Raw genomic sequence first — 20960 nt, forward strand, 5'->3', positions numbered from 1 at the left:
CTTTCTGTTTGGGATTATCCAGGAGATTCTTCTTCACCCATGCAGGGCTCATGGACTTCCCTGATCTGTTCCAGTCATTCTGTAAACCACTTGGATGTTTGAGACATAAGGAAACGTAAGACGTGGACATCAGAAAGAGAATTATTTATTTCTATTTAAACCGTGATTACAATGAAATACAGCGTAGAATATTTACACTTGGACTTACGTAGATATCATAGGCCCTAAAAAGACCTTACAATATGAAAGTCTCCTAACTCTCCCAAAACTATTACTGTTTATTTGTCAAAAACTTCCATTGGATGCTTCTTGTGGGCTTCCTTCACATAGTGTTTGGTTCCCCACTTCTTATTATGATTTTGCATGCTTTCATTTCATAGACACTTGGAATGGTTTGAGTAGGAAAAGACCTTTAAAGACTTAGTTTAAATTCCATGCCATGGGAATGGACATCTTCACCTTATAGCAAGTTGTTCCAAGTCTCATCAAAACTGATTTAGAACAATTCCAATGATATAATTTAAATTCCTATATAAAATAGATGAACAGTTACTGAGATAATGGAACTGCTGGGACTTGTCACCTTTTTGAGAAAGCCTCTCCATGAAGACTCAGAAAGGGGAGCCTTAACTGAATGCAGCTGTAGTTAGAAGGAAGGCTGGAGTGGTCTACAGTACCCAAAGTAAAGAAGGAAGCTTTGGCAACTTTATTCTGCTAAGTGAAATCATCCCTGCTTAGGAAGTGAAGGACGCTGAAACACTACAAAACCCCTCACATGTGCTTCAGGTTTCCTACTAGAATAAGGGAATAAGAATGACTTCCACACAATTTTTAAAGGATCATTGGACTGGTGAGTTGAGGAATTAGTAGGAGAAATAGCAAAATCCCAGTATTTCTTTGTTAGGTGTCTATGGACATAATTTAATCTCAGACCTTTTAGACTCATAAGAATGACTGACTAACCCTTGCCATGCTTTGAGGCCACAGGAGAGGACCAGGAAGTTCAATTGGCATGTAAGGTAGGTGTGAACTGAACTAAAGGAGCATGATGGGACTGATTCAGATTTAGATATGTGACTGATGTGATCTGCTTTTGGACATCTCCTGGATACTGAATTTAGTTCTGTGTGACTGAGATGGGGAAAAATGCATAGCCTGGGCAATCAAGATGAATGGTACATCTCACACCTCCTGCTCTGAAAAGACATTTCAGTTCCTCACATGAGTCTTTAACATACATGAAGGCTGGAGTGCTTCACTCCATTTATCATCATGATCTTTAGGGCTTCTTTCTGCTGTCTCAGGGCAGGGGTAGGAAGTAGTACTGAAAAATTGTGTTATCAACTACAAGAAACCTAGTCATTTTCCACTGGGAAGCACAGAGTCAGGGATTTTTTGGACAACATATTGATCTGTTCTCACAATCTGTATTTAATCACACATTCAGTCATCATCATCAAACTCTTGTATGATTTTCAATGGCTCAGTGTCAAGCACTGAAACACCAGAACCTGTTGAGAAGAAGGGAACAAGCATCCTTTTCTGCACACTACCACCCATGTTAAAAGTGTACAAAACAGTTTTCCTTTTGGCATTATAAAATGAGAGTTTGTTGGCAGAGATGTTCAGGAAGATCCCAATCTTCTGCAGTCTACCACTCACAGTCAAACGAGTCCAAGGATCCGTGTAGGCCCAATACTCTTGCCCATCTGCTAAAGCTATAACCCAGAAGCCATTCTTTGGGGACAGGGTCACAGTCCCTTTACGAGCCACCGATTCAGAAGCAACACCCAATATCCAGTTTTTTCTCCTTCCAACATCCACTACCCAGTAGTATCTCCCAGATGTGTATCCATCCTTTGCCAACACAAAGAAGTGGGAATCAAATCTCTCCTCCCTGTCGGGTACCTTTCTGATCACACCGGTGTCATTCACACTCTTCCCATCTTCAGACACTTCCAGTCTGGGGTGAGCTGTATCAGCATTCAGGGTGACATCAACTGCAATGATCAAACCATGCCATAAGTAGCAGCAAACACAAGATTTGATTTACTTAGGCTTCTTTTATACTTTTATACTCACTCAGATCTTACTTTCCCTTTACTCAGGGTGCACTAAGTAGCCAGTCCCCCCTTTGCTTCTATCCTCTCACTCTCCCAGGCCCCTTCATACTTGACGTATGTGTGTAACCACCTGGATCTCTACGGAGGGATCTGGACAGGCTGATTGCTGGTGTGAGGCCAATGGGATGAAGTTCAGTACACACACCTGTGTACTGTGTTCAGTTTTGGGGCCCTCAATTGCAAGAAAGACATTGAAGACCTGGAGCACATCCATAGAAGAGCAATGAGGTTGTGAGGGGTCTTGAGAAGAAGTCTTAGGAGGAGTGGCTGAGGGAACTGGAATTATTTGGTCTGGAGAAGAGAAGGCTCAGGGAAGATCTTATCTCTCTCTACATCTACCTGAAGGGAGGTTGTGGTGAGGTGGGGGTTGACCCCTTCTCCCTTGTAACAAGCAATAGGACTAGAGGGAATGGCCTCAAGTTGTGCCAGGGGAGATTCAGGTTTGATCCTATGAACATCTCTGAAAAAGGGTGATGAAACAGGCTGCTCAGGGAGGTGGAAAGCCACTGACCCTGGAGGCATTCAAGTAGCATTTAGATGTTGTAGTGAGGGATGTGGTTTAGTGGAAAATATTGATGATATGATGGACTGGATGACCTTAGAGGTCTTTTTTTCCTTGGTGAGTCTATGATTCTATGATAATTGGTCTGCTACTGAGACTACGATATCGACTAAAGGCACTCTAATAGGGTTCATTTGAAGAAAGCATTCAGCATCAAGGAAGACTTTAGGGGCTCAAATACATCCTTTCTCCCATCTTTGGATTTCTCTTGGCCACACACAGATGTTTTTATAATGTGGGTTAGAATGGAAAAGTGATTTTCACTGGCACAATAACAAAGAAATTCTTGATGGTACCATGGTCTCAAGTACAAAAAGATACAGTATGATACATTTGCCATTCCACTCTCTGTCTTTTTAGCCCCAGGCGGAGCAGACCCTAATCACTCCACTGTTCTTCAAAATGGAGATGCTCCAGGCTCTTTGGCATCTTAGCAATACCATGGACAAGAAAAGGGAAACATCCCTTACAGTGATGAAATTCCCTTCTTTCAAACATAATATTTTCTCTCCTTTACCATTCCAGTTCACCCTCCCATCTCATTAGAGGAGACTGAGTGAGTGTTTGTGCCCTCCTGAGCTGCCCTTAGGAGTTACAACACAGGGAGATGAAGGCCTGCCTAGAGGTTGTCATGCTCACCTGCCCAATGCTCCGCAGTTTTCTGACTCTCATTAGACCAAGATCTCTGAGATTTCCTCACTGCTTTTGGTAATCTTTCCTCAAGGTCTTCTCTGAGCATCTGAAGGTCTTTCTGCATGTCCTTCAAACTTTTCTGCAAGGCTTGAATATTATCAGAGATCTTTTGAAGGGAGGTCCAGGTGTTGTTCTGTTCCTTCATGGGTGATGTTGCTTGCTGTGTCTTTTCCATTTGTCTCTGCAACACAGCCAGTTTTTGATTCAGAATATTCTTCATTTCATCCCGCATGGATTCCACGACCTTTGAGGTGATCATCTCCACTGTCCTTCCTGTGAAGAAAGAGAGGAATCACTGGAAAATAACACTGCCTCTCATCATCTGAGGACTTTTCTGTCTGAGCAGGATAAATTTTTCCTATAATAAATGCGAGGGGAAGCAACCTTTTAGTTCCTTAACAGACAATCTCCAGAGTGTGCTGATCCATAAAACATGGCCTTCAGAAACTCTTTTCAGCAGAAAAGGAACTCCGTAGTGGGCAATAATGTGTAGAGAGTCAGGAATCCATTTCAAGTCTTATTTTCTATTCCCTTACTTTTCCAGTGGAAGAGAAGAGGGGAAACCAAGCTCCTGACCTGGAGTTCCCTCCCTCCATCTCTCCCTCTATGGTTTTTATTCTCCCCTTTGTTACTTTCCAGGCACTGCTCTCCATAATGTACAACTCCCAGCATATAGGTAATAGGTAATAATAGGTAATAATAGGTAATAATAGGTAATAATAGGTAATAGGTAATAGGTAATAGGTAATAGGTAATAGGTAATAGGTAATAGGTAATGGCGACCGATGTCATTTACCTGGACCTGAGCAAGGCCTTTGACATGGTCCCCCATCACATCCTCATCTCCAAATTGGAGGGAAGTGGATTTGATGGGTGGACAACTCGATGGATAAGCAATTGGTTGTAAAGCCACAGACAGAGGGTGGTGGTCAATGGCTCTATGTCCAGGTGGAGGCCGGTAACAAGCGGTGTTCCTCAAGGGTCTGTCTTGGGACCGGTGCTCTTTAACATCTTTATTAATGACATCGATGAGGGAATTGAGTGCACCCTCAGCAAGTTTGCTGATGACACCAAGCTGAGTGGTGCAGTCAATACGGTGGAGGGAACGGATGCCATTCAGAGGGACCTTGACAGGCTGGAAAGCTGGGCTCGGGTGAACCTAATGAGGTTCAACACAGCAAAGTGCAAGGTTTTGCACTTGGGCCAGAAGAACCCCAGGCACCTGTACAGGTTGGGAGGAGTTGTCCTTGAGAGCAGCTCGGCAGAGAAAGACCTAGGGGTCCTGATAGATGAGAAACTTAACATGAGCCAGCAGTGCGCTCTGGCAGCCCGGAAAGTAAATGTGATCCTGGGCTCCATCAGGAGAGGGGTGGTCAGCAGGGATAGGGAGGTGATTGTCCCTCTCTACTCGGCTCTTGTGAGGCCCCATCTGGAGTACTGTGTCCAGATGTGGAACCGTCAGTACAAAAAAGACATGGAGATTTTGGAAAGGGTCCAGAGGAGGGCCACGAAGATGATCAGGGGGCTGGAGCACCTCCCCTATGAGGACAGGCTGAGGGAGTTGGGTTTGTTCAGCCTGGAGAAGAGAAGGTTGCGGGGTGACCTCATTGCAGCCTTTCAATACCTGAAGAGAACTTACTCCCAGGAGGGGAGTAAACTCTTGGAAAGGGCTGACAATAGCAGGACACGGGGAAATGGTTTTAAGTTAAAAGAGGGAAGATTTAGGTTGGATGTTAGGGGGAAGTTCTTTACTAGGAGAGTGGTTAGGTCCTGGAACAGGCTGCTCACGGAGGTTGTGGATGCCCCGTCCTTGGAGGTGTTCAAGACCAGGTTGGACAGGGCTCTGGGCAACCTGATCTTGTAAAGGTGTGCGTTTGGTGGCCCTGCTAGGCAGGGGGGTTGGAACTACATGATCCTTGAGGTCCCTTCCAATCCGGATCATTCTGTGATTCTGTGATTCTGTGATTAATAGGTAATAGGTAATAGTCTCGTGCAGGTTGGAAGGGACCTTAGAGATCATCGAGTCCAGCCCCCAGGATTCGAGCCTCTGTGCTACAGAGCAGCACTTCTACCACTTGCGCCACAGGGGGATTTGAACACCCGGGCCCCGGTGTTGCAAAGCAGCAAGGGTGTTGTTTTGTCACCAGACAGCAGGGAAAAAGCCAGGCTGTTACCAGCATGAAAATGCTGCTCCCTTCTGCTCTTATCAACTGAGGACCTGTAGATCTACCACTTGATGGACAATTCTTAGAAGTAATATTCACGTATTTCCTGCCATATTCTAAAAACTGGAATTAATACATACATAGAGTCGGTTGTGTCTGACACCAGTGAACCTATTAAAGGAGCAAGGAGGTGGTGGAACATCACCCCAGATGCAGTGCGTACTCTGCGAAGAAGAAAATGGGGTCTGCCAGACTCTGAGGGCAGGATGTGAGACGGTGCCTTTGTCTCCCAACCAGAAGCAATACACTGCTAGAGTAGGATGTGTCTGATGCTAGAAAGCTGTGTCCCTCTGACCACACGTGTTTCCTCTCAGGTGGCCATGCCTTCTAATTGGGACCAGGAGGGGTAATCACCACATCTTGCCCACACACGTCTGGGCTCATTCTTATACAACCCTCCTGAGATGTTCCAAGTGATGACCACAAGCAGGAGAACCAGGATCCACTCAGGATCATTCAGAATCTTCTCCATTCCCTCCTGCACTGATTCCACAACCTTTGAGGTGCTCATCTACACTGTCCTTCCTGTGAAGAAAGAGAGGAATCACTGGAAAATAACACTGCCTCTCATCATCTTCTAGTTCCAAAGTGGACATTCCCTACAATATGATGAAGCACAAAATATGGCCCTCAGAAGCTGTTTTCAGCTGAAAGGGGACACTGCAGATTGCATGAATGTATATAGAGAGAGGAATCCATTTCAGGTCTTATTTTCTGTTCCTTATCAAGTGGAGAAGAAGACGGGAAATGGAGTTCCTGAGCTACCCAGACCCTTCTGTCTTGCCTGTGTATTGCTAAAGGAAGGAAATACTTCCCTATGGTCCAAGACACACCAACTCTGGATGGAGGACAAAAGAAGAGAGAACAAAATTCCATCTCCGCTGCATTGATTTGGATTAATTGAGTGCCATAGGGATGGGAAAAGGGCACAAGCCTTGAGATTCTGCCTGAAGGCTTTGCGGAGTCTGTCAGGGCAGGACAGGATGTAGGAATTGCCCTATACCATCTCTTCAAACCACGATCAGCGCACTGTGCAATAGAAGGCTCTTTACTGATTAGCAGTATGAGTGGTGAAAGGGAGAGGTTGGAGCAGGTTGAGTAGGCTGCAGATGCTAGAGCCCCAGCAGGGTCCTTCACTGTGTGTAAGGAGCATTGAGAGCTCCTCAGACACTCAGACACCATAGCTGCCCATAAGGAGATGAAGTCCTGCCTAGGGGTTGCTGTGCTCACCTGCCTGGTTCCCCACCTCCAACAGACTCTCTTTAGACTCAGACCTCTCAGGTGCTTTTGCTACTCTTTCCTCCAAGTCTTCTCTGAGCTTCTGAAGGTCTTTCTTTGTGGACCTCTGCATGTCCTCCAAACCTTTCTGCAAGGCTTGAATATTATCAGAGATCTTTTGAAGGGAGGACCAGGTGTTGTTCATTTCCTTCATGTGTGGGATTGCTTGCTGGGTCTTTTCCATTTGTCTCTGTAACACAGCCAGTTTTTGATTCAGAATCTTCTCCATTCCATCCTGCACTGATTCCATGACCTTCGAGGTACTCATCTCCATCATCCTTCCTGTGAAGAAAGAGAGGAATCACTGGAAAATAACACTGCCTCTCAGCATCTGAGGACTTTTCTTTTTCAGCAGGATAAACTTTTCCTGTAATAAATGTGAGGGGAAGCAATCTTTTAGTTCCTTAGCAGACATTCCCTGGAGCGAGCTGAAGCATAAAACGTGGCCTTCAGAAGCTCTTTTCGGCAGAAAGGGAACTCCGTAGTGGGCAATAATGTGTAGAGAGTCAGGAATCTATTTCAGGTCTTATTTTCTATTCTCTTCCTTTTCCATTGGAAGAGAAGAGGGGAAACCAAGCTCCTGACATGGAGTTCCCTCCCTTCACCTCTCCCTCATTGGTTTTTATTCTCTCCCTTGTTAATTTCCAGGCATTGCTCTCCATAATTTACAACTCACAGAATCACAGAATCACAGAATTGTAGGGGTTGGAAGGGACCTCTAGAGATCATCGAGTCCAACCCTCCTGCCAAAGCAGGTTCCCTACACCATGTCTCACAGCTCGGTGTCCAGGTGGGTCTTGAATATCTCCAGAGAAGGAGACTCCACAACCCTCTTGGGCAGACTGTTCCAGTGCTCCGTCACCATCACTGTAAAGAAGTTCTTGTGCACATTCATGCAAAACTTCCTATGCTGTACTTTCATCCCATTACCCCAAGTCTTGTCCCCACTCACTACTGAAAGGAGACCAGCTTCACCATTATGGCTCCCACACTTCAGGTATTTATAAACCTGGATCAAATCCCCTCTCAGCCTTCTTTTCTCAAGGCTAAACAGACCCAGTTCCCTAAGTCTCTCCTTATGAGGGGAGATGCTCCAGGCCCTTCACCATCTTTATGGCCCTCAGCTGGACTCTTTCCAAGAGGTCCCTGTCTTTTTTGTAATGGGGAGCCCAGAACTGGACACAGGACTCCAGATGAGGCCTTACCAGAGTAGAGTAGAGGGGGAAGATCACCTCCCTCGACCTTCTGGACACACTCTTTTTAATACACCCCATTATGCCATTGGCCTTTTTGGCTACAAGGGCACATTGCTGCTCATGGCCAACCTGTTGTCCATCAGGACACCCAGGTCCCTCTCAGCAGAGCTCCTCTCCAGCAGGTTTTCCCCCAGCCTGTACTGGTGCATGCAATTATTTCTTCCTAGGTGCAAGACTCTACTCTTGCTTTTGTTAAACCTCATCTGGTTTCTTACTGCCCAGCTCGCCAGCCTGTCCATGTCTCACTGAATGGCAGCACAGCCTTCAGGTGTGTCAGCCAATCCTCCCAACTTTGTGTCATCAGCAAACTTGCTGAGGGTGGTCACTATCCCCTCATCAAGGTTGTTGATGAAGATGTTGAACAAGACCGGTCCCAGTACAGACCCCTGGGAGACGCCGCTAGTTACAGGCCTCCAGCCAGACATTGAACCCACAATGACAGTGCTTTAGTCTCCCAACCAGAAGCAATACACTTCTAGAGTAGGATGTGTCTGACACCAGAGAGCTGTGTCCCTCTGACCACAAGTGTTTCCTCTCAGGTGGCCATGCCTTCTAATTGGGACCAGGAGGGGTTCTCACCACATCCTGCTCACACCCTTCTGGGCTCACTCTGATACAACCCTCCTGAGATTTTCCAAGTGAAGACCACAAGCAGGAGAACCAGGATCCACTATTCTTACCTGAAAACTCATATGGGAGCCTCTTCTTTTCATCTTGGATGCTTTGTGGTTGTTTCAGGGGCTTGGCATCTTATGTTCATAAGAAAGATATAGGAAAGAGAAAATACAGTGAAGCCTATCCTCAAAGGAACATGTAAATACATTGAACTGCTTTAAGGAATAACACATACAGTCATGGAATAATACCACTGTTAAGAGAACACTATGGCCACTACAGTACAACCCTCATTGCCTCATCTACCCTATTCTTCAACACCACCATGGGCAGTGACTCCACTACTTTTCCTGGGCTGGAAAAGCAGACTTTCTGAAAAGAAAATGTTCCTAATCTCCAACCAGAACCTCCTCCTGTACAGCTTAAGGCCATAGCTTCTTGTCCTACTGCTAGATGCGTGGCCAACCCACACCACAGCACCACAGCCTTCTGTGATGTGTTCATAGAGGACTATGAGTTTTGCTCTGAGGCTCCTGCTGCAGCCTGAACAGTCCCAGCTCCCTCTGCCACTCCTAAAATGACTTGTACACCTTCTCTAACATAGAGAGCTACCCATTGCCCCTCCATTCTTTCCTATCCCTTTTAAAGAACTTATAGTCTTCCATGTCAGCACTGGAGTCATAAGAATGATCCCACTACTTGTTGGTGTTGGCAACTGTGTCATGGTTATCCTGTTACACCGTAGCTTTCAACTCTTCCTTTTTGTTTCTCATGCCATCCATGAAGATGCACTTCAGGTGGATACAGTTTTCACTGCTGAGAAGCAAGGACCTGACAGCAGTACAGAATGGTTTGGGTTGGAAAGGATCTCAAAGATCATCTTGTTCCAACCCCACATGCTATGTGCATGGTCACCAACCAGCAGACCAGGTTGCACAGTGCCACATCCAGCCCAGGATACAGCTGAACTTCCAGGCTGCAAGCAGAATGAAATGGAGAGCTTGTGGAAGAACACCACAGCTGCAGGGTGTACTATGGGATGAAGAAAATGGAACCTGACAGACTTCGGGGGTAGGAGATAAGCCAATGTCCTGACTTCAAAGAAGGCCCAACAGAGAGGGGATGTGGCTTGAGTTGAGGAGAAGCAATAACCCTGTGGTGAGGGTCCAGCACTGTGACCACAGGTCTTCTCACAGCCCCAGTTACCTCTTTCCACAATTACTGGATCTGCATTCCCCTTGCTCTGCTTAGAGAATCTTTCTTGGGGTCTCCTTGTTGAATTCACTCTGCTTTCCTTCTGTGGGGATGTCTCTGGCACATGATTTATGTCTGAAAATGAGAGCAACAAGGCAAACATTTAAAAACAACCATGCCTGACTTTTCTGTCTTAGTCCATTCCACTTCTCTACCTGCATCCATTTTGCCTCCCTTGAGTCTGAGAGTGAGCAAGCATCTGTGGAGTGCTGCATTTCTAACCTGTGGCTGTAAGCTGAACTGCAGCATCAGGCCACCTGGAAAGAGCAGGAGCAGGAAAACAGCACGTCCTATGTGCCAGGAAAGATGGGATTTAGCACAGATTCATCTGCCTGGTCTGCCCTGGCACTGATCATTTCTCCATAATATTCACCCTTCTTCAGGACATTCGCACTTGGATGTTGCAGAGAGCAAAGACCTGAAAGGAAGCCTTTGCAAGAAGCAACGTGAAGCCAGTTTATAAGCACACCCTGGAGAGCAATGATCATGCCTGAGCTGTTTGGAAGAGTTCTCACCACATCATGCTTAGAGGGACAGACCCCTCAGGACTTCTTGTCCTGTGCTCTGATAAATCCCACCCAACATGTACTAAGGCATGACCACAGGCTGTGTAAATACCGGTTCAGCATACTTACGTTTAGGCTCATATTTCTGAAGAAGTTCTTGAAAACTGAGAGAATTTTGCTGGGATTCTGGATCTTCATGTTCAAATGAAAGATATAGAAAAGAGGAAATGTAAGAAACGTGCATCATTTTCTCATAAAGAACCATGTAAATATACTGAACAGCTGTTATGGAACAGCTGTAGTTGAGCCATGATCAAGAAGGGCACATGTCCAATCACATCTGCCCTCACAGCCCTCTGATGCTGGATGTGATCACTGCCACCTGCCCCAGCCACCACTTCCCCCTAGCACATAGGAATAATTTGGGCCCAGGCTCTCTATCCAGCCACCCCATCTCTTTCTTCACTGAGCCCTTTTCACACTCCTATCTGCCCCAAAGTCTCCACTAGATTCATTACAAGATCCAACAGAACCACACGTCCCAACAGTCTGCCTAGCAGTGGTATGGGCAGTCAGCAGTGAGGTGGCTCCACTCACCTATCTTCTTCATGGTCTCTGCAAGAAGAAAGGAGGAAAGGAAGGAAATGTTGCTAAGCACCCCATCCTCCAGAAAGAATTGGGTAAAAAATTATGGGAATCCTTCAACAAAGCACACTCACAATGAACGTGTGAACCAACATTACATTATGCTGGTTATTGCTCATGCACAGAGGCAACGGGGCACTGTCCTTCATGTACATACCTTTCTCTACATCTTCCTCTGCTCTTCCTTGTGCCAGCAGTTGCTCTGTAAAAGAGGATCACTCTAATCAGCTCCAAAGTCACAGAATCACAAATCACAGAATCACAGAATTACCCGGGTTGGAAGGGACCTCAAGGATCATGTAGTTCCAACCCCCCTGCCTGGCAGGGCCACCAAACTTCCACAATTACTAGATCAGGTTGCTCAGTGCCCCGTCCAACCTGGCCTTGAACACCTCCAAGGATGGGGCATCCACAACCTCCCTGGGCCGCCTGTTCCAGGGCCTAACCACTCTCCTAGTAAAGAACTTCCCCCTAACATCCAACCTAAATCTACCCTCTTTCATCATAAATCCATTTCCCCTTGTACTGGTATTATCAGCCTTTTCAAAGAGTTTACACCCCTCCTGGATATTGGTTCCCTTCAGGTACTGGAAGGCTGCAGTGAGGTCACCCCACAGCCTTCTTTCCACCAGGCTGAACAAGCCCAGCTCCCTCAGCCTGTCCTCATAAGGCAGGTCCTCCAGTCTCCTGATCATCTTTGCGGCCCACCTCCGGACCCGTTCCAACAGCTCCACATCTTTCTTGTACTTTCTTGTACTTTCTTGTACTTTCTTGTCCACAGATGGACACAGTACTTCAGATGGGGCCTCACAAGAGCTGAGTAGAGAGGGACAATCACCTCCATATCCCTGCTGGCCACCCCTCTCCTGATGGAGCCCAGGATCCCATTTGCTTTCCGAGCTGTCAGAGCGCGCTGCTGGCTCATGTTAAGTCTCTCTTCCATCAGGACCCCCAGGTCCTTCTCTGCAGAACTGCTCTCAAGGACCACTCCTTCCAGCCTGTACAGGTGCCTGGGGTTCTTCCAGCCCAAGTGCAAAACTTTGCACTTTGCTGTGCTGAACCTCATTAAGTTCACCCAGGCACACCTTTCAAGTCTGTTGACATCCTTCTGAAAGGCATCCCTTCCTTCCTCCGTGTCAACAGCACCACTCAGCTTGGTGTCATCAGAAAACTTGCTGAGGGCACACTCAATTCCATCATCGATGTCATTGATAAAGATGATAAAGAGCACTGGTCCCAAGACAGACCCTTGGGGACACTACTCGTTACCAGCCTCCACCTGGACATAGAGCTGTTGACCACCACCCTTGTCTGCGGCCTTTCAACCAATTTCTTATCCATCGAGTTGTCCACAGATCAAAACCACATTCCTCCAATTTGGAGATGAGGGTGTGGTGGGGAACCATGTCAAAGGCCTTTTCCTTGGCAGGAAAAGCAGACTTTCTGAAAAGAAAATATTCATAATGTCCAACCTGAACCTCCTTCTGCACAGCTTAAGGCCATCACTTCTTGTCCTATCGCTAGATACTTTGTCCTATTGCTAGATACCTGGACAACACACACCTCACCTCAGCCTCCTGTGATGTGTTCATAGAGGACTATGAGTTTTCCTCTGAGGCTCCTGCTGCAGCCTGAACAGTCCCAGCTCCCTCTGCCACTCCTAAAATGACTTGTACACCTTCTCTAACATAGAGAGCTACCCATTGCCCCTCCATTCTTTCCTATCCCTTTTAAAGAACTTATAGTCTTCCATGTCAGCACTGGAGTCATAAGAATGATCCCACTACTTGTTGGTGTTGGCAACTGTGTCATGGTTACCCTGTTACACCGTAGCTTTCAGCTCTTCCTTTTTGTTGCCCACGTCATGGATGAAGATGCACTTCAGCTGGATACAGTTTTCACTCCTGTCCCTGGAATGCTTCTCTTAGCCTCATCTCTAGGGAGTCTGGCTTTATCCCTTTCTCCCATCAAATCTAGTTTAAAGCCCCCTCAACAAGCCCCACCAACTCCTGTGATAAAATCCATTTCCCCTATTGCGACTATTGTACCCCATCTGTCACCAACAGGCATAGTGATGAATGAACTTGCCTGATGATAAAAAGAAAGCAAAACTCCTCTGATGACCCCAACCTCTTTGCCACATGTTGATCCAATGGGTTTTTCTCTGCTTCTCAGTATCTTTCCCTGCTTCCAGAGGGAGTGAACAAAACACCTCCTGGGCACCCACACCACCAACTAGCTGCCCCAACGACCTGAATTTCCACTTGGTAGCTCTTGGGCTTCTACCCATGACCTCATTGCTGCCTATTTCAACTACAAGAAGTGGGTAATAATCAGAGGGCTTTGTAAGACAAGGGAGCTTCCTAATAACAACCCTGACCAATGTCCCAAGGAGACAACAGACTTTCATGTGAGTAGGGTCCAGTAGACAAGCATGGCTCTCAGTATACTATGATATATAGTCACTATGATATCAGCCATGAAGTATTTGCTGAGAAGCAAGGACCTGACAGCAGTACAGAATGGTTTGGGTTGGAAAGGATCTCAAAGATCATCTTGTTCCAACCCCACATGCCATGTGCATGGTCGCCAAGCAGCAGATCAGGCTGCCCAGAGCCACATCCAGCACAGGATATAGCTGAACGTCCAGGCTGCAAGCAGAAAGAAATGGAAGAACACCGCAGCTGCAGGGTATACTATGGCATGGAGAAAATGGGACCTGACAGACTTTGGGAGCAGGAGATAAGCCAATGTCCTGACTTCAAAGAAGGCCCAACAGAGAGGGGATGTGGCTTGAGTTGAGGAGAAGCAATAATCCCGGGGTGAATGTCCAGCACTGTGACCACAGGTCTTCTCACAGCCCCCAGTTACCTCTTTCCACAATTACTGGTTCTGCATTCCCCTTGCTCTGCTTAGAGAATCTTTCTTGGGGGCTCCTTGGTGAATTCACTCTGCTTTCCTTCTGTGGGGATGTCTCCGGCCCATGATTTAAGTCTAAAAATGAGAGCAACAGGGCAAACATTTAACAACAACCATGCTGACTTTTCTGTCTTAGTCGATTCCACTTCTCTACCTGCATTTATTTTGTCTCCCGTGGGTCTGAGAGTGAGCAAGCATCTGTGGAGTGCTGCAATTCTAACCTGTGGCTGTAATCTAAACTGCAACATCAGGCCACCTGGAAAGAGCAGGGGAAGGAAAATAGCACATCCTACATGCCAGGAAAGATGGGATTTAGAACAGATTCAGCTGCCTGGTCTGCCCTGGCACTGATCATTTCTGGCTTGGCCTGGCAAGCCTCTATAATATTCACCCTTATTCAGGACATCCACACTTGGATGTTGCAGAGAGCAAAGACCTGAAAGGAAGACTTTCAATAAGCAACGTGAAGCCAGTTTATAAGCACACCCTGGAGAGCACTGATCATGCCTGAGCTGTTTGGAAGAGTTCTGACCACATCATGCTTAGAGGAACAGACCTCTCAGAACTTCTTGTCCTGTACTCTCATAAATCCCACCCAACATGTTATAAGGCATGACCACAGGCTGTGTAAATACCAGTCCAACATACTTACATTTAGATGCATATTTCTGAACTCGTTTTCAAACACTGACAGAATTTTGCTGGGATTCTGGATCTTCATGTTCAAATGAAAGATACAGGAAAGAGGAAATGTAAGAAATGTGGATTTTTTTCTCATAAAGAACCATGTAAATATACTGAACAGCTGTTGTGGAATTACACATCATGAAGGCAGCCCAGGGGGAAGGTCGTGGCTCTTCACTACAACCACATTATTTCCACTGGAGAAAAGATAATGGGATCTGTCAGAATACAGGGGGGAATTATTGATCAGCTTCTCAGACCTACAGAGAAAGCTCCACAGGGAGGGGATGTGGCTGTGAGGTGAGGAGATGGGATAACCCTGTGATGAGCATCGCACATGATGGACAGAGGTACATTTACAGCTCTAATTACCTCTTTCCCATCGTTCTGGAATTCCTTCTCCATTTCTCAGCTTCAAGAGTCTTTCCTTGTTGCTGATAAATGGATCCATGCTGCTTTTGTACTGAGTGGGATGCCATGGTACATTGATGAAAGCTGGAAAAGGCAATGAGAGTTTTAATCTTCAGAAGTAGGGAAAGCAATTTATACTCATAGCTACTGGATCAGGGCTTCCTCCCAGTAGATCCCGAACTCTTCCTAAGGCTTCATTTGCTTTCCACGAGGGAACACAACAAATGTACCCCATGAATATCAGATGTTGGATTGGTCTCAATGAATTGAGCGCAGGCTCCATTTTGTCATTGATTTTGTATGAAATACAGAGCACATAACTTTTAAGGTATATCAACAGCTCCAGTGATAGAGTGTTATGAATTCCTTTTACAAAGCTTCAGACTTCTCAGGCAATGTAAGATTTTAGATAGTACAGCAAGATCTTAGTGACCTCTTTTTCTTATTATTTATGCAACATTATCTTGTACACATCTGGTTCCTGGCATCCACATTGCAAAGCCAAAAAATTAAATGAAAAATGTCTATTTGTGACATAGACTGCCAAAAAGACAATTGGCAAACAGCAACCTTTCTGTACTGCCATAACCCATAAGAATTATACTGACTGTCCGTGTTGAACTTACCACTTTCACATATCGTTATAGCAGGCACATTGAGAGGAAGTTCTGCAATGCAAAATGAGTAAATTAAAAAAAAATAGAAACAAAACCAATATTAATAAAAAGGGCGTCCAGAGGACAAATTGTTGAATATGTCATTGAATATCCAAGACCAGTTTTCCCAGTCTACATCACAGGACTGTTGTCAGAGACATTGGAGCATCTTTGACGTAGTCACCCACTCAGTCTGAAAACTACTGCATAGTAATAAGCACATTCCTGTGCTTATTAGTTCATCCTAATTGGGTACAATGAAGTCATTGCATTGCTAGGGCAAGGAGATTCATCCAGTGTTGACGTTCTTCCCATGATTATGCATGGCTGTTGCTCTCTGTGTTTCTATTTCGCTTTCTTGGGACACAGATGTTCTGTTGTATAGCAAAGGGAGAGCAGTCACATCCCCCATAGCTAAAGTGACCTGGAATAATGCTTGTGTGGACAGAAGAGGGACAAGAGGTGAGAGGAAGGCTTTAGTTGAGCCCCTGAAGTCGCAGACTTATTTTTTATAATACTCCCAGTTTTTAATGGTTCACTTTCTCTTACATCACCATCTAAACACACAAGAAACTCCACTCTTACCAGGTTCCCAAGACATCTCCTGCTTTCAGCTACTTCTTATCCTTTTCTAAGAGGCCAGTCTGCAAGACAAAGACAAATACAGGACAGAGCGAAGGGGTGAGAACTGCAGGCAGTCATTGGGATGACCTGGTGGCCTCCAGATGAACACTATAAGTCTTTGCAGCTGTCTAAGCATTCTCACACTCACAGGAAAGGCCAAAATACTAAACACTCGTGGCATCTGCAGGATGCAGCAGGAGGTGATTGACACCTGCCACTCTCTTCTACTAAGGCAGAGGATGTGATCATACACATTTAATGGCCTTTCCTTTCAAACTAACTCCAGTGCTGGAAGTGATGCTGTCCAAGCTATATAAAGAGGACTGTGTCTTGTAGACCTGGACTGGTGCCACTAAACCACTCCATCCCATGTCCCATTTCCCCTCCACTGCTAATGGGGAAGGAACAAAGGACAACAAAGCTCCTCTTCAAGACAAAGAGAAGGAAATTGCTTTCTATTTGACATCATGGACAATACAGACTCAAAGTCCAAGAGCAGGCAGGAGAGACCTTGGAGTACTGGGATGATTGGTTGGTGGATCCAAGGCACAGACAGTTCTTTCTGCTATCCTTTCATCAGCAGGGAAATACAATGGAAGGAACAATCAGCCCCAGCTGACCACTATGTGTCTCTGAGCCTGGTGTCTCCAGCAGAATTTTAGGTATTTCAGTCACAGAATCATAGAATCAAAGTTTCAACCCCCCCCATGATGTGTGCAGGGTCACCAACTAGCAGCTGCTGGTTGCCCAGAGTCACATTCAGCCTTGGACTTGAATGCTTCCAGGGTTCGGGCATCCACAACCTCCTTGGGCAACCTATTCCAGTGTGTCACCACCCTCTGGGTGAAAAGCTTCCTTCTAATCTCTATCCTAAACCTCCCCAGACTCAGTTTAAAACCATTCCCCCTTATCCTATCACTCTCCACCCACATTAAAAGCCAGCCCATAATACAGTAGGACCCTCATAGTTACAAGCATACGCTGCAGTCTCATGTCCAGCTTCCCAGCCACCAGGACCCCCAAGTCCTTCTCCATGGGACTTTAATGCAATGAAAGCAAGCTTCGTTCCTTTAGGCTGCATTCCTCCTCCTTGTTTTATCCCTCCGTAGTCAGCAAGTAACAACAGGCCACACAGAACACTTGACAATTATTAGGTGCATTTTTATTCTTAAAGAATCATGCTGAATATATATATATAAATGCAGTAACATACCTTGAATGAATTCTCACCCCAGTGGTTTCTCTCTTGGGCTGAACTGGCTTTCACTTGAACTGAAACTACGCAGTTACTGGGAGTTTGAAGTACAGATGGACAGATACGATACAGATACAGGAAGCTTACAGTACAGATGGACTTTGTACAGTTACAGCAATGAGAGCTCATAAAAATTGCCCTTAACCTCTCACTGCCTGGCAGAAGAATTTTTATCACCCTGGGCATGCGTTGTTCCAAGTGTAATTCTTATTTGAGCACTTTGCCTCTTTCTATGGAAGGCTTGCTTGGACCCTGAGGAAGAACATCTGCAGGGTGTGCGTGGTGCTCAGGTGGAGTTATCATCTTAGATACGCCTCTGGTACAGATAATGTATGGATGGCTCCTACACAGTGCAAGTAGACCCCTAAGAAAAAAGCAGCTGTCATTTCAGGAATAGGTCACTCCACTGATATCACAAAGATTACTTTATTGAAAAGTCCTTGAACAGACACTGAAAAAGACACAAACGAGCTCAGCAGAAGGAGCCAAAACCATGATTTGTTCCCTTTTCATAGCATAGAATCACTGAATCGCCAAAGCTGGTAAGTACCTCCAAGATCATCCAAACCAAAATTCCACCTACAGTAAGTATTTCCCAAGTAAACCATGCCCCTTCATAGACCATCTAAACAGTTCTTTCACACCTTCATGGATGCTGACCCCACCACCCTTGTGGGCAGCCCGTCCCACTTGAATTGGAATCTCTGCCACAGAAGCTAAGCAGAATTTATTTCAAGATTCAATGGGGTCTCAATAATTCTGCATTCCCAGCCGTGCTCTCAGTCATGTACAAACACTTCACCCGCTAAACTGATGTATGTAGGGCAAAAAGCAAAAGCATTTGTGGTTTAGTATTACAGAGGTTGTCCTTCCTAAAGGACAGGGCAGAGTTTACAGGCAGCAACTACTTCAGGGCTTCCAAAGGCCAATGGGTGGGAGGGATGTAGATGCAAAAGCATTTGTGGTTTAATACTACAGTGGTTGTACTTCCTATGGGTCAGGGCAGAGTTTACAGGCAGCAGCTGCTTTAGGGCTTTCGAAGGCCAATAGGTGGGAAGGATGTAGATGCCAAGAGAGCGTGAAGCACTTCTGGTTGTGTGGCTTTCATTCAGTGAGAGCCTTTGAAATGTAATGGGACTGGTATCTTTCTCCATCTATGTGTGTATAAATGAAAGCTGATCATGTTTTAATGCACACTGTCGCTAGATAATTTTGAAGAGTATTACATCTGAAATGTTATAAATTAAACACCTTGCTTCAAACTTTTTCTATGTTTCTTTTCATCATTTTTCTGCTGCATGGATTTTAATGGACTATATGAGCTAGTAATTCAGTGTGACTTCTATATGCCCAGGAGGCATTTGTTTTCTCAGTTATGCAGGCAGTGTACAGCACAGTCTTGTACACATGCCTTTTTAATGGTTTTAATGGTTGTGGTTGGAAATGGTGACATCTAGAATTGATGTGAAGTATCTGTAGCAAATTGCCTTTGTGGATGGGAGGGAGTTCTTGATGTGCGCTGCAGGGTCAAGTATCCTCATCAGGGCACACGGCAGCTCTGTGCTTCTGTTAATTGTATATCTAGAAGATGTTCATTGCTGTACATCCCCTCTCTTCACTTCCACAAAAAAAGTGGCAATTGGGGCTTTCAGAAACATCCCAGTCTTGCTGTTACACTCCAGATGCAACCTCAGAAATACCCTGAATTCCAGAATCCAGCACAGCTCCTCCTCTGGTCAGAGGGTCAAGTACTTACTTTACTGACCGGAAAACATCCTACACACACTCCAGAAGTGTCCTGCAGTGTGTATTTGGACAGTTCCCCTTCATCCTACATGGGAAAAATATTTATAAACCTCATTATTAGCAGTTGAGGCTGAATTCCGCAGCACTTAACACTGCCTGCATTATTTAGTACACGGTGTATGTCAGGAATAGAAATTTGAAACCAAGAAGCAAAACTGAAGCTGGCAGCGATCACTTCTGGGATAGGCTTATTTCTCCATATTTTCTTTCTATTCCATTTATTAAGCAGCTTTGGTGAGTTTTCTCTGGCAAAGAAATAGTGAGTGGGTGTTTGATTTAAAGAAATGGTAAGCAGCTGTCTGTACTCAGGAGGTGAAGAAACAGCATGACAGTGTAAATTATGTGGGAGCTGGTGGGCAGAGCAGCTTCATTTGAAGTACTGGCTCTGCCAGTGATTTATGTGCCACCGGTCACCCAAACACTGAAAACATTTCTAGGAATCTCAAGAGGTCTCTGTGTTGAGATGAGTTGGCCTTTGAGTTCTGCACCTTTGAGGTGCAGAAAGTTTTATTTAGCTTGTTCAGCCTATAGTGAAAGAAGTGTCTAGAAGAAATGTGGTTTGAACAAGTCCCTGACAGAGTTTTCTACACCAGGAGAAGGGCCATCACAAAAGAAATGGGTGAGCTCTGAGTTCAGGGTCTGATTCCTCTACCCAAAAATACATCACTTCTAAGATGGCATCAAAACACTCATTGGATTCTGTTGATCGTATGTTCTAGATGCCTACTGATAAGGTGGGACCAGATTCTCCTCTCCTGTTATTCCCATGGCTCTTGTTTCCCATGTTTGGGTGATTGCTATCTAACAAGTAATAAACACCTAACAGATGCCCAGCTGTCTCCAAGCTACAGCTCCAAGGTGGAGCATGAGAGATTTGTAAGCTTGTCCCTTCATCTTCGAAGGGCACATAGCTATGACAGGAGGGAAAATTCAATGCCTTGCATTTCCCCATAGGTAAAGACAAAAGCTCAAAGCAGCCTTTATTTGATTACAGTTATCAAATTATCGTGATCAATATAGGACTTGATTACAGCAAAACATTATCCTTACTGGTTACATATGATAATGAAATCACATGAAAAATCTTACTTTTTCTATAAAAGCTTTTAAATCACGTTTTCAGGCATGGTACACCCAACTCTTAGAAATGGCCTGATGTGAGGCTGTGTAGAAAGCAAGCTATGGAAAGAACAGCAGTAAATCAGTCTGGGAAAACAATGATTTTATTCTTCACATTAAAAGCAAAAATGCAGATCTTTGTTTGACTGGTGAATGTATACATGACGATGTAGTTCCAGCGTGTATTGATGAGCCCGAGAGTGCGGTGCTAATGAAGATTCACCTTTATGGTCCCTAAAATGATGAATGGACTCTTTAGACAAACAAAGGAGCACATAATCTGCTCCATGGTCCGTGCAAATCAGTAGTGGCTTGAAGATTCAAAGAGA

The 20960-nt window shown here is 45.3% G+C and overlaps 1 protein-coding gene and 1 long non-coding RNA gene across 2 annotated transcripts in view; both read right to left on the minus strand.

The window, feature by feature from the left end:
* Nucleotides 1–126: 126 nt before the first annotated feature.
* The window catches only part of LOC107325869 (uncharacterized), a 36398-nt gene continuing 15564 nt past the window's right edge, over nucleotides 127–20960 (minus strand). Inside the window, exons 14-17 of the mRNA XM_085551379.1 lie at nucleotides 6834–7163; nucleotides 3325–3651; nucleotides 2153–2229; nucleotides 127–2049 (exon numbers count right to left, since the gene is read on the minus strand). Of these exons, the coding sequence (XP_085407505.1) occupies nucleotides 1444–2049; nucleotides 2153–2229; nucleotides 3325–3651; nucleotides 6834–7163 (1340 nt within the window). The 3' untranslated portion in view covers nucleotides 127–1443. The remainder of the gene's footprint in view (nucleotides 2050–2152; nucleotides 2230–3324; nucleotides 3652–6833; nucleotides 7164–20960) is intronic.
* Nucleotides 10605–14120, minus strand: LOC146760183 (uncharacterized). Its single transcript, XR_014947300.1, has 3 exons — nucleotides 14029–14120; nucleotides 11110–11359; nucleotides 10605–10704 (listed from the first exon to the last, which is right to left on the minus strand). It is a non-coding gene; the product is annotated as an uncharacterized LOC146760183 (long non-coding RNA).

This window comes from Coturnix japonica, chromosome 6, assembly GCF_054131305.1.
Source record: "Coturnix japonica strain WE chromosome 6, WE-NBRP24, whole genome shotgun sequence".
Taxonomy (NCBI): Eukaryota; Metazoa; Chordata; class Aves; order Galliformes; family Phasianidae; genus Coturnix; species Coturnix japonica.